General features: G+C 34.9%; 1 protein-coding gene across 14 annotated transcripts in view; it reads right to left on the bottom strand.

Annotated features, from left to right (window-relative positions):
• Positions 1–14,447, bottom strand: part of MYCBP2 (MYC binding protein 2, E3 ubiquitin protein ligase) — a 196,087-nt gene that overhangs the window by 98,759 nt on the left and 82,881 nt on the right. For all 14 annotated transcript variants that reach the window (XM_021417056.1, XM_021417087.1, XM_021417072.1 and 11 more), the window contains 11 exons: positions 14,105–14,258; positions 10,779–10,951; positions 9,582–9,707; positions 9,340–9,467; positions 7,670–7,761; positions 6,577–6,711; positions 6,403–6,486; positions 4,378–4,474; positions 2,551–2,743; positions 1,673–1,947; positions 529–750 (listed from right to left, as the gene is read on the bottom strand). In XM_021417056.1, the coding sequence (XP_021272731.1) occupies positions 529–750; positions 1,673–1,947; positions 2,551–2,743; positions 4,378–4,474; positions 6,403–6,486; positions 6,577–6,711; positions 7,670–7,761; positions 9,340–9,467; positions 9,582–9,707; positions 10,779–10,951; positions 14,105–14,258 (1,679 nt within the window). The remainder of the gene's footprint in view (positions 1–528; positions 751–1,672; positions 1,948–2,550; positions 2,744–4,377; positions 4,475–6,402; positions 6,487–6,576; positions 6,712–7,669; positions 7,762–9,339; positions 9,468–9,581; positions 9,708–10,778; positions 10,952–14,104; positions 14,259–14,447) is intronic.

Here is a 14,447-nt window from a genome sequence, read left to right as displayed (position 1 = left end):
CTGAAATAGAAGATACTAGAACTGCAAAAATACATTGTTCAACACCTTTTGATCAGGATAATATTGAAAACTATATGAACTGGACTTTCCTTGTCTAAACTGTTCAGTGAGTCATTTAAAAATTCCAGTTTCTGAGGCATGACTTTTTCTTATCAAAGATATGTTGATTCTTCCTCAAAGCACTGAGTCTATTCACACGGTCACTCCTGTGATCATGTGCAAAAGCTGAGAAACTGTTGCAGAAAAGACTATGCAATAGAAGACAATTCTGAACTACATTTCTACAAGTTTAACATTCAAAAATAAAGAAGAAACATTTTTTCGGAAACAAGAAAGAATTGTATGGAGTATTTCAGACCAAAAGATAAAAATATGCAAGAATACTGAGAGCTCCTGAGAGCAGTCTTTTAAAAAGGAAGCACTTAGGCAAATTCAACTTCATCCTTCTTTAGTCAAAATTTTAATATACATAGCTTTTCTTTGTAGCAAAGTAAAACACGTTTTGAGATTTTTAGAATAGATCCTGACCTGACTCAGTTTTTCCATATGTGAAACCAAAAGGGGGAAACGATGGGCCAGAGCAGAGTCATTCTCAGTGCTGACTTGTTTGACCACTGATCGCAGCAATGCTTCTCCATCATAAGCAATTGGAAAGATAGAGGTCAGTTTTACTGAAGTGTGGCAGAGAGCAGACATAACAGCAGCAAGAAGCCGACTACTGGAGGTTTTGAAATTTGCTTCCTGGATATCCTAAAAGCGTAAAAAGAAATTAATAGAAAGGCACTGCTGCATTCAAAGTCAGTGAGGAAAAACAACTTTTGAAAGGAAATCTATAGTTTTATAATAGCTATAAAAAATAATTGAAATAAACTATTTCATATACTTTTAGCTATCCTGTGAATTTTACATTACCTTCTCTCATGAATTTCCATTTAGATCTTCCACATTGGAATAATTAAAATTCATTGTCTAACATGTTTTAAAATAATAAACCCATCAAAACTACTTTTGAAATTAAAAGACCCCTCAAAGACTTACAATTAATCAAAATATAATTAGACTAATATGTTAAAGAACTGGTTCCCTCTTGAATTTTATTACAAGAAATGGATTTTCAAGCCAAAAAATGAACTGTTTATATATCATTGTAATCTATGCAAACAAACAACTAGAACGCTTAGACATAGGATGACCATTCATAATTAGCAAGATACTCAGAAAACACTTGCTGCTTATAGGATAACATTGCTAGCTTCTCATCCACTTTGCCGGATCAGAGCACAGTTGCAACATTTAACAATGAAAAATTATTTGAAAAATTATTCAATTATTACTGATGAACTGTATAAAAAAAGTCATAAATATGCTTTTAAGCAATATGCAGCAACAGGAATCATACAGTAAGTGTGGACTACGCACTGAAAAAGCAGTTGCTAACAGCTACAGTAGATTTTCTTCACTGTCCCAGAGAAAGAATCTTTATGTTAAAAGACATATAAGTTTCTAGTTGCCAAACCTGCAATCATATATATATATATTTTAATCATAGCAGAATTCAAATTGCAATTCAGGATAAACACACATAAAGAATAAAGAATTTAAATACTGTTTAGATTCTTTAAGCAGAAGAGCAACCTAAGTTGTAATATTCATTTGTGACATCTTAAAATACCTGGTCCAAACAATTCAGCAAGTCACAAAGACACGCCCACTGGAGAGATGGTGTTGGATAAAAAGAATGAAAGCAAGCTGTAAAAGTATTATGGCATTCTTGAAGAACAGCTTCTAAAAGACTCAGGGGCTGACTGAGATATCCTTGGGGATCATTGTCCAACTTGACCATGCAATTATCAACTCCTTCAGATAGAATTTTTCTCAGCAAGGTCCTAGTTTTTCCAATGCAATCTGCTAGTTTACTGGTTTCTTCTACAACTGCCTTAGCTGTAGCTAGGTTACAAAAAGAAGAGCATTAATGTACAGTAAATGAACCATTTTCATATAAAATGCATATTATACAAGCAAATGTTATAGCTAGATATTAATATAGCTCCTCTGTTTTTAGAGAAGTTAATTTCACAAAGCAAAACAGTAAAGGGTGTTAAGGTATATCAAAGAAACTGGAACATCAGAAACTTCAAATTTTCCAGTTTTTCATAATATATACTGCATTTTAATATATGTACTGTTAAACTACAGGCGTGAAAAACATTCAAAATTTAAATTGTGCTCATTAGCAAAGCAGCTACTATGCAGAGAAATGCAAAAAAAACAAAGATAAAAATAGACTAAAATAACCCAACTGTCATGTGCAACCAAAAACGGAAACACACTTGAGTTTCAATGCAAACATATGGTGATAGACACTTGTTATGCAGTTAATTGCAAATATCCCATTTCTGACTGCAATACTCTTAATTGCTCCAATAAAGATATTTGTACAAGCAATTTCATCCTACAACATACTCTACAAGAATACTTCAATCAATTTTTCAATGCCTCACACATTATTATTTGCTAATAAACAGGAAACAAGTGAATTAAGAAAAATACCTGATATTGGATATATTTCACAGGTGTAGACCCTCAGCAACCTCAGACAGCAAGTGCCCACAAAACGCAGCCTTTCTAGATCCAAAAGAGTAGCAGTGTATTGGAATCCTTTCAGTCCACGAAGTTCTTCAACTCCCAGCACCAGTGTTGTCCAGCTCCAGTGAAGAATACTCAATAAAGACTCAAAGCATTCCTATTTAAAGATATGGAAGGAAGACAGGTTTTGTATTAAAAACAAAACAAAACAACAAAAACAACAGAAAGTGAACTTTCTGCATCAGAATAAGATGAAAAACAAACATTATCTATTACCCATGTTTGTGACTACACACATCTACCGTACGAGACATAAAACCTAGTTGAGAATAAGCAGCTGGAGAAAGTAAAGAATATTTCACTGTAATCACAGAAGCATAGAATGGTTTGGGTTGGAAGGGACCTTTAAGATCATCTAGTTCCAACCCCTCTGCTACAGGCAGGGACACCTCCCACTGGACCAGGTTGCTCAAAGCCTCATCCAGACCGGCCTTGAATGCTTCCAGGGAGGGGGCATTCACAACCTTGCCGGGCAACCTGTTCCAGTCTCCCACCGCCCTCATAGTAAAGAATTTCTTCCTAATATCTATTCTAAGTCTACTCTCTTCCAGTTTAGAGCCATTTCTGCTTGTCCTGTCATTACATGCCCTTATAGAAAGTATATAATTGATGATAAGGGAAGATGCAGTGCAATGTACTAAAAGCCATAGTAGTCACTAATTTAATGCAAACATGTTTAGAGAAGCTATTAACATGTTCTGATAATGTAATTACTAAAAATGCAAATCATTAAGATAAATGTATAGAATGAATCTGAACACCAGAATATCATCCTCACCATTAGAGGATACTGAAGAAATGAAGAATACATAAATAAGAAAAAAAAAAAGTTAAGGAAATCAAACTGATGTCTCTATGGAGGCAGTAACTTGAATGTAACTATTAGCTGAGAATACAGGCAGTACACACAATGCAATAAAAAATATATTTTAAAAAGGATGAAACTGAAAATCAAATAATCATTGTAATAGATATGGAAAAGACTGTACTTGAAAACAAAAAGATGGAGTTGGCCTTATTTTGCATCATAATACGGGATTTCAACTTAGAGCACTATGCTTCAAAATTTGACCAGCCTCCTGCTATATGCAAAGAACTCAACACTCTTCTAACAAGAGCTGAAGTGCACTATACCTATTAATATTCCTTACCTCAGCTTATCAAAGCTTAATTAAATGCTCTCTGATACTCAATGCATACTGGGAAGTATCCAAGAGGAAAATGAATCTTACCAATGACTAATTGCTGATGGTAATTTAAAAGCCACAGAAATCAGCATATAGTACAGCTCTATCAAAACTCTGAAAATCTGCTAATGTTAATTTCTTGGCAGTAAGGGCTTGTACACTGAATGCAAGCAGTAAGTATAAAATTAAAAAACCCAAACACACAAAACAAACAAACAAAAAAACTAAGAAGCTCAGGCATGAAAAGTAAGCTAAACCTTATAAACAAAACCACTTCTAGGCTTGCATAATCAGTTCAGTACCTACCTTAGCTTAGGCTTAAAGTTAAGTCTGAAATCTTCAGAAAAAGTAAAAGCAAACCAACAAATGAACAAAAATAAAACACCAAAGTTCTTTATATCAGTGTACCCATCTGTGTCTTGATAAGTAGGTAGAAAAAAATTCATAAGCTACATCCACATGTACACCTTTCCGTTTTGTTAACTATAAATGAATGTGCAGGAAACAAGGAACAGGAATAAAGAGGATTCTTGATAATACTCACCACTGAAACAGTTCTGGCAAAAGATCTCTTTAAAATATGAACAGGTTCACTGGTTTGCTGTTTTCCTTTGGATGCACTGCCATCACTTGTCGGTAGCCTGGAAGAACAATTTACAAACTGACCCGAAATCTGCACCAAGCTTTATTCTTTGTATTGCTGAAGTAGAATAATAATGGATGAGAGGTTTAAAAGAATTATCTAGAAATGCTCAATTTCAGCGTAATCTCCTCTAGATCCTAACCCTTTTAGAACAAAAATCAATTATCTGTTCAACTAGCAACACCATGACAACTGAGAATTAAGTTGAAGACCCATGCGAAATTGATGCAAGTATATATTGTACTTCTTTAGATAACATTTCTAGAACTAGAATTGGCATTTCTCACAGAATGCTAGGTTGTAGCATGCATAGGCTGCATCTTCACTTTTATGTTGAGACATCTATGCATAACTGGCACTAAGAATCAAACTCAAAACCTTGTCTATGAGTATTTGTGGAGACAAAATCAGTCCACATCTCCTGAAGGCAGATGCAACTTTGAGCATATTTTATCCTTCCAATTTAGCTCAAGCTGCAATCTAGAAATCTAGAAAGACAAAACTTTATGTACTACAGGGAGGTAAGGAAATAAACCTTTTTTTTTTCAGGAGGAAAATCAACTTTTTACGTGGGTAGACAGTGATAGCACAAGGGGGTATGATTCCAAACTAAAAGAGGGAAGATACAGATTAGGTGCCGGGGTAAATTTTTCACTGAGAGGGTGGTGAGGCACTGGCACAGGCTGCCCAGAGAAGCTGTGGATGCTCCATCCCTGACGGTATTCAAGGCCACACTGGATGGGGCCCTGGGCAGCCTCATCTAGTGCATTACGGGCCGAACGCCCGTAAACCGTTGACATCTAGTGATTAGCAATCCTGCCCACAGCACAAGCGTTGGAACTAGATGATCTTTGAAGTCCCTTCTAACACAAGCCATTCTAAGATTCTATGAAAAGAAAGAACAAATTGGGGAACAAAGGGATACAAACATCTAGAAGATCTGTGACTCCTAATAAGAAAGTTTTTTCTCTCTTGAGGTTATAGCATCCCTGAATTTATCTTTAACTCTGAAGTGCATAGGATATTGTTTGGAATCACAAAAAAGCATGTATTAATGCAACACCAATCTGCTCATGCCACCTGTAGCTCTTCAGCCATGTCATTCCCTCAGAGGGCTCAAAACTTGTCTGTCTTTGGCTACAGCTGTCTCTCTATAGAAATTAACCAACTGATTAACAGTTTGTGCACAGGCTTTACATGCATTAGTCAAAATGAAACGTTCCTTTGGAGAGAGAGGAGTCTACTGATAAAGAGCTTAACTGGATAAGTCAGCTGCTCTGATCAAGAGCCTTGAAGAGAATGTGGTGAAAAAGGACACAGAAGAGAATTGGTACATATTATTTATGGTCCTGTGACCTTAAATGCATAAGGATATCTAAATTTATGTTTGCATAACATTATATTTGAGGAAATCTGAAAGATACATTAATACAGTGAAAGACTTCTCGCTTTTTAAATCCAGGTTATTTAATACTCATCACTGGAACAATAAATTTATGGTAACTAAGAGTAAACCGTAACTAATTTTTGCTTTTTTTTCATGGAAGTAATGCAATGTGAAAAACTGTTTAATAGTATTCCACCCTAAAATGAGACCTACTAAGTAGAATAATTTCCAACTACAAAAAAACGAAATGTTAGATGAAATGAGGCTCTAAAGAACTGTGAGATATCATTTAAGCCATTTTTTTCCTAATTAAAATCTCAGAACATTATATATAAAAAATCAGCTTTCAAAGAAAAACTACAAACAGATGTTGCTATAATATAGACTTACTACTTTTCTTAGACACTAGGTTTCCCCTAATTTTTTCAGATACTTATTTCCTTAACTTTACAAAATAATAATGTAATGAAACATGCTTAACAGGGCCTTTGTTTAAAAACATGTTGAGAAATTGTTCTAAATAAAGGTCAAAATATTACCTGTAGAGTAACTGCGGGATCTGCCCTGCATTAACATCTGTACCATTATTTGATTTCTTGGAACTTTTAAACTGAAAGACAACACTGAAAGAGGAAAAAACAAGCAGAGAAAGCAATTATTCAAGTAATATGAGATCTCCTCTTCTGCATTAAGAAATACAGAAAAAAAAATACCCATCATCTGTAGTAATAGAAGCCTGTCCATGAGATCCACAGTCACTGCTAGGTCCTGACACTCTTGCCCAGGCTACATACCACCAGCCAGCTTGTAGGAGTACTGGTTCATCAAACATCATTGCATATTTCTCTCTAAGAGAAGTAAATTTAAAGAAAAGGTGTATCTGAATTAGTTTATAGATAAATCTTTAACAAATTATAGTCTCTTTAGAAGAGAAAACTGAAAATCAATGAGAATTAAGCTTTTAATCTCAAGTATCTATTTATATTTGACATTTAAAATACTTCGTTGAAAAACATAGTAAATTTTATTTTTTATTTGTTTTAAATTCAGAAGAAGTTGCAAATTCTTAAGTCTAGCATAGCCTTGCATTTTTACACAATTAGTTATTAAATGTTCAAAAATGTTAGAAAAGATAAGGTTAACTTAAAATGTACAATAACCTAATTACATTTATTACATGAAACTATAAGTAAGATACTCATTGTAATTTTAAAATTCATTTTCAGAAAATTACCTGTAAATTTTTTGTTAAGTGACAAGAGTTTAGGCATAGATTCTCAGGTATTACTCATGAATGCTTAAGAAAGCATTGAAACACCTATTTAGGGGATCTTGATTCATAAGAATTAAAAGAATTACTTACAGATGATTTCAGCTAAAAATTCTTTCATAACAGGGAATGTAAATGCAGGCTAAACAAAAGTCAACCCATTCCATAAGCAAAAAGCTTTAAAGCTTTTTTCCAACTGCTTCTTTCCAAATGAGCTGAAGCACAATAAGCTCTCCCAAGGTTATGATAATTTTACATTGCAGAAAGTTTAATGATAAGTTGTTCAATACAAATACTCATTTGTATTCTTTTAATATGAGTACGTAAAAGAGCTGCTGCAACTTTTTGTCTTGGTGAGGTATGTGGCATTCTGCTACTTATAATTAAGCAAAAAAAAGTGTGTTTAAAGTTTTAGTTTCCAGGCTACAAGTGCTAATAAAGTTGATCATCTCAGCCAACATTTAAATGATTTTAGAAAGTGTATGAAGGAAAAACAAAAAATCAAATAGGAAAAAGTAAGTAAAGAAACATCTTACCTAGCAGCACAATCATATGCTAAGACATCTGTTTCAGCAAGAAGGTCGCCATCAGTCTCATGGTCTCCCCCATCTGGTCCCAATTCAAACAACTGGTAGAGTAACAAAAAATATACATATATATGTCTCAGCTGTTAGAAACCTCATATTACCACTTACTTCTTGTCCGTTATTCTGTAAACAGTCTACTATTACCCTTTCCGCTTCCCAAAAGCAATTGCTAGTTTCTGTCACTGATAGGCAAATTTGCACCTGGAACTCATGATTTTGTAATGTCACGAACTATTAAAAAACAGCAGTTTACACTGCCTTCCCAGCCTTATGCCTAAATATATTACGATTTTAAGTGTAGAAACTCCCTAAATCTTGCAGACAGGCTGAATATAGAGCATCTAGAAAAGTCAAAAAAAGGTGCAGGTTTTTTATCATAGATTGAAATGTACTGGAGATACATTCAACTCATCTGGAAAGGGGTAGGTTGACTGTTATTAAGTCAATAATGTTGTAAACAGTCCACAAGTATGACAGAAAAAAAAGCTACCTTTTACAAAAGAATATGGGCTTCTTACTCAGTCAAAAATCACTTCTACGACTTGACTAGTTTGAGAAATTCTCACAATACATGCCTAACTTCTCCTGTAGGCCCCTATTTAATATGCAGTTAACTGTAGTAGGACTGGTAAACCTTACCATGGCCATAAACTAATCCTAGACAACAAGAAACAAATTGAACAAATAATACAAGAGTGGTCTGACAGGGTTTCTACCTTTAGTATTTAAACCTTAGTATAATGACTTTCTTGGCCAACTTTCTTTGCTTTCCTTAGCCATTTGCAATTCTCCATGTTTGTATTAGAATAAACTCAAAGTAGAATAAATTACAACTATTTATTTCAGACCTCCAGTTGTCTTATGCACGTTACTGCTAACCACACACCATCAATTAATTGCCCTAAAACAAATAGTAATAATTAGCAGCCCTATCATCTGAAAACAGAAAACTCAATAATCCACTAAATGACAAATATACGATAACAGTAACATGTTCCTTATATAGAGACTTTACATAAATCTCATACAGCTATTAGCTCTTTCCTTTAAAACATTTTTCAAGGCATTTCTGAAATTTCTATTAAATGCAGGAATATTTATCAGAAATAAGATTCCTGTAATAATCACATTGTCTTTACATGAATTTCTTTATTCAAAGCCAGACTTATTTATTTAAATCAGTACACATGCTCCAGCCCTAACCATCTTTGTATGGCACAAAGTAAACATAAGTATGGTGCCATTTCAATTTCCTCTCAATTGAAAAATCCCAGCTGAGAAGCCATCCTGAGATCAGTCTGAGAAAGAAATGGCAAAGAGATGGTGAGAAGCAACAGTTCAGCTGGTACTGAAGGAATTCCAGCCACTAAGATCGTGTAGCATTTAGTGAAGGAAAGAACAAGCCAAATCTTGACAATCCTCAGTTCTCTACCTCATCCACCTGAACTGCATACATTTCATTACTTCTCTCTAAGAAGCCTGGTTCCAGTTGCATCACTAATGCTTTTAAAATACAGTAAACTGCTAATTCGTCAAGAAATAAAATGAATGATGTTTTCAGGTGGCATTTCTAAAGTTCTGAGACAAAAAATTGTTTAAAACAAACCCAAAAACCTTACCTTTATTTTAGCAGTGTATTCACCCCTACCTCCAAAAAGACCAAGACCACCTAACAAAATATCTGTATCAGCACAGAAACGGATAGCTTCTACTGAGTGGGCTGAATAACCCCAGCCACCTCCATGACCTACAGAAAAAAAAACACAAGAAAAAAGGAGATAAGAAATATAGTTAACTTGCCCTAGTCTTTTATTTCACAAGCTTGATTAATTTATGATATAAAATGTTATTATATACATACTTTCAAATCTGTTAACAACACTATAGTCTTCTTTAGAATAAACTTTCATTACTGCTTGAGTCTCCTCTTCTGTATTTGCTATACCCATTTTTAGGTCCTGCATAGCAGCCAAAGTATCAAGGCAACCTACAAGAAAGCAAAACCGAGAAATGCTCAAAATTTCTTACTGTTGATTGCAATCAGCGAAACAGATAATTAATACTAGTTAAAAAGATCAAAGCAACCTAACTACTTTGTCCCTAAACCACACACAGGCTACTACTGTGTATCGTTTTAACTTTGATTAGGTTAGGGGTCAGTACTACAGAATCTAAAAATCTGTTGTAGAAGATTGATTTATTTTTTTCATATTCTTTTTTTAAAATAATCAAGAAACATGAATCTAGTGGCAACTAAACTGCCAATAACACTCTCATTGTTTATTTATTTATTTTACTTTTACTTCCTATATTACCAAGGAAGTGTTAATGTAGCAACTTAATAATGGGCAGATTTGAGAGCCCTTCTAAAAAGCTTATTTTACATGGCTACCTAAGAGACCTTATTCTGCCTTGAACACAAATAATAGTGTTCTAACACTTAAGACAAAGAATTAATTACAATCACTGAGCAAGTAATCTGAAATCATTTTCAAAGCTGTACTTTTAAGCACTGCATATGTTGCAGGTGGCCAATTTGTACATGAACACTGCAGGATTATTTTTCATTTTGGTAGGCTTTTTTAGACAAGAAAAAGAAATTACGTTACTCTTAACATCTTACTGTACAATGCTGCAAAAAGTAAAATCTAATTACAAATATTCAATTTATTTAAAAACTGCATATTTAAGGGTGCAGAAAACTGCATATTTTTCCCTGTCTTTTGGAGACTGCAAATTAACCTAACCGTACTGACTTTATACTGCAACTGTCCAAATGATTAACTAGGAAGCTCTCTCACTTTATTCTGCTTACTTCTTTAGCCATGTCCATCAGAACTCTGAAATCATCCAACAGCATTAAGATGGCAAAAGATAAATATTTTCATTAAAATTAATGAATGTTAGGCTGATCAAAATTGTTAAGAGTAAAGGTGAAAGATTAAAAAAAAATGTAACCCTACCAAAGTAAAAAAGTTGCTAGATTACAATTAATTTATACATTAAGTAACGTGTCTATTTCATCTAAGCTTTTGACTTATCAATTATAAATGTGTACCTAGAATGTGCAAAGCTGCATGAGATCTGGTGGTCAGAGCTTTGGAACCTGTTGGTAGAGCAAGTTCTGGACTCAAAATACTACACCGGGACTGCATGTCTGGAGCTGAGGGAAGTCTGGAATCGGCAACTACAGCATTGTAACTCCACAGTTCCCTAGCATTTGGACGAAACCTAGAGTAAGACAAAACAGAGTAAAACCTACTTAAAAACTAACCGATTCTTAAATTTTATAAGCTATTTAATATGAAATGTAGATCTGCTTGTACAAACTCTTAAAAGTGAACATCATTACATCAAATACATATAAACTTAACTAGCTTAACACACCAGCAAATGGAGAGACATAAAATTCTTATTGTATTTTAAGACAAACAATCATATTAAGAGTTTACAGATATCAGAAAATTGACATTTTTCAAGCCTTATAAATATCAACATGGTATAGTCTATTAAGAAGCATGAATTAATTAGTGAAGTATTTTGGCATAATGGCAGATGTGCCCAAGAATGATAAAGATACCAACTACAAAGTACTCTCTAAGTAAGTTTAAAAAGATCTTGAGAAATCCAGCATACTTTGGACTTTTTAAATGGATAACATCACACTGCAAATTTTTACAGGATTATAGAAAATGGCAGCGCAAACAAGGGAATAAAAAGACTTTTCATACTATAGCTTAACGTGCAGAAAATTACATCTTTGAAATCACTACATAAAAGGAAGAAACAGAAGACATAGGCCAATGAATGAGAGAAAAATACATTTTCACTTGTTATGTTGTACCTAAAACCCAAAAGGAACTAAGATGGTATAAGCAACTGAGAAGGAAATAGTCTTAATTAAAGATGTTACAGGATACCATACGTATTCTTGCACCTGGGTCGAGGCAACCCCCATTACCATTACAAACTGGGAGATGAATGGATTGAGTGCAGCCCTGCTGAAAAAGACCTGGGGGTACTGGTGGATGGCAAGCTGGACATGAGCCAGCAGTATGCCTTTGCAGCCCAGAAAGCCAACAGTATCCTGGGCTGCATCAAAAGAAGCGCAGCCAGCAGGTCAAGGGAGGTGACACCGTCCCTTTACTCTGCACTGGTGAGGCCTCACCTGAAGTACTGCATCCAGATGTAGAGACCTCAATATAGGAAAGAAATAAACCTGTTGGAGTGTGTTCAGAGAAGAGCCACAAAAATGATCCACAGAATGGAACACCTCTCCTATGAGGACAGGCTGAAAGAGCTGGGGCTCTTCAGCCTGGAGAATAGAAGGCTGCAAGGTGACCTGATAGCAGCCTTTCAGTACCTAAAGGAGAGCTACAGAAAAGAAGGGGACAGAGTCTTTAGCAGGGCTTGTGGTGATAGAGTAAGGGGAAATGGTTTCAAGCTTGAATGGGGTAGATTTAGGTTAGATATAAGGAAAAAAACCTTTTACAGTGAGGGTGGTGAGGCACTGGAACAGGCTGCCCAGTGATGTGGTTGATGCCCCATCCCCGGAGACTTTCAAGGTGAGGCTGGATCAAAGCCCTGGGCAACCTGATCTAGCTGTGGTGTCCCTGTTTATTGCAGAGGAGTTGGACTAGATGGCCTTCAGATGGCCTTCCAACTCTAAGGATTCTAGGATTCCATGCAGGATTTAAACAATGAAGCAATAGGTAAGTTTGTATACATACACAGATGCACATTAAGACATGAAATGATTGAGTCACTTCTATTACAATAGTAACGTAAAAAAAACACAGAACTGTAAAGAAAATCTTTAAAACTTATGCAGTCAAGAATGCTGCCTCTGTACAGAGGAAGTGTCCCCTTCACTTAAATGGGCATGAATAAAAATGGCTAGTATAAAAATAAATATATCAAATATTTAATGATTAATGAGCACTTTTAATATGTCTCTTCTTTAGATTGCTTCAATATTTTCTATTAAACAAGCGTGGAATGTAACATAGAAATAAGTCTGCAACCAGAGACTTCAAGAATCTACTCTTCACAGTTAAGTCCTTAAGTCTTAGATTTAGGTCTACAGTCCCCAGATTTTTGCCAGACAACAGAACAATACCTCAATCCACATTTACCCATAATTTCATCTTTAGATTACTTTCTTATCATATGAAATGTGAATATGAGCTTCATCCAGCTGAACAACCAATATTATTTTACATCAAGTCGAGTTGTATCACCTGCCTTTTTCTGCCCTGAAATGTGATGCTTTCCCATGGCCAGGAAAAAATCCAGAGTTCAAAAACGAAGTCTTTCATTACGTGACCAAGAGTTGTTATGGAAAGTGGGTGCTACTCTTCCTTATTTCAAATCTCAGCATAATTTAAGTGAGAGTGGATGCCTAAATCACGAACCTCAGACAATCCTGGGGATGTGCACAGTGCAGGACTACAGTTATTTGGGAGACTTCAGAGGTCATGAAGAATTATGCCTAACAAATATGCATGCTTCAGTGTTAAGTGGGTATTAAATTCTCAAGTCTTGATCTTGGATGAAGACATCCAAAGCAGAATGCAGGTAGCCTACAAACACAATGATCTTTTAAAGACATAATCCTACATGACAGTATCTTTTCCAGATAACATAGACTAGCTGGTTCCCTGCTTTCCTTCAACTTTGACTATTCTGTCTTGCCCAAGTTTTCCAGTGAGTCTAAACATCATCCACCACTTGCACATAGATAACAGTTCAACTCTATCTCCCAAATCCTGGCTATCATAGTTTTAAAATAAGTTCTTATAGAAGTATTTGAGATTAGGATTATGTTTTGGAACAAGTGCTTATGATCTACACGCGCTGAAAGAGTTCACTGAATGCAACCACTCCCAAATACAACCATAACTTGAATGCCTAAGCTATCTTTCTAAGTATACTTATTTTGACCTCTCAAAATGTCAGAGGTAAAAAGAATACTATTACTATACCCTTTCTCCTATTCAAGTCTTAATCACTAACACTTCAGATAAAAGCTAAGATTGTGAAAGCTGTCATGTCAAGAAATTTGTCAGTGAAACATTTGTCAATGTTAAATAGATGGAGAAAAGCCAGGGAAGAATGAAAAACAGAAAATAAGTAGAGTTAACTGGGGTCCCCATGATACTTGAATGAAAATGATGCACAAAAGAACAGAAATCCAAAAATTCAGGTAGGAGTTTGTTTTGGGCTTAGTTGAACATATAAAAAAAAAGTTAAATAAGATGCAAGAAAGAATAAAAATTGCTTTTTGTTTACTAGGTAAATAAACAGAATCAAACCTCCAGCCTTCCAAAATACTTTTTAAAACGCTTCTATACTATGACTTTTAGAGCTATAATCCACACTTGCCTCCAAATAACATCATAGACAGGATCCAGACACACACCAGAACCTTGAAGGTCTTCCTGCTCAGAATCATTGAATGTTTTGCAACTGCCATCTACTTTGTTTATCAGAAGACATTTAAAAGGAGGAGGTTCTGATATTGAAGCTGGCACCAAACCTAGATCAGGGAGCAAATGGAGAAAGAAGAAAAAAAGACTCCACTAATTACATGTCAAACTCTATGCACAAAGCATTAATACACACAGTAGTGAAGAAGAAATACTGCCATTGCAAAAAACGACATCATAGTAAGATTGCAAGAAAATCTGCAAAATTTTTTGCACTATGAAGTGCAAAAAAATCCACA

The sequence above is a fragment of the Numida meleagris genome, chromosome 1 (genome assembly GCF_002078875.1).
Source record: "Numida meleagris isolate 19003 breed g44 Domestic line chromosome 1, NumMel1.0, whole genome shotgun sequence".
Classification (NCBI taxonomy): domain Eukaryota; kingdom Metazoa; phylum Chordata; class Aves; order Galliformes; family Numididae; genus Numida; species Numida meleagris.
Note: the sequence above shows the minus strand (reverse complement) of the source record. Positions and strands in the feature narration are given on the sequence as shown.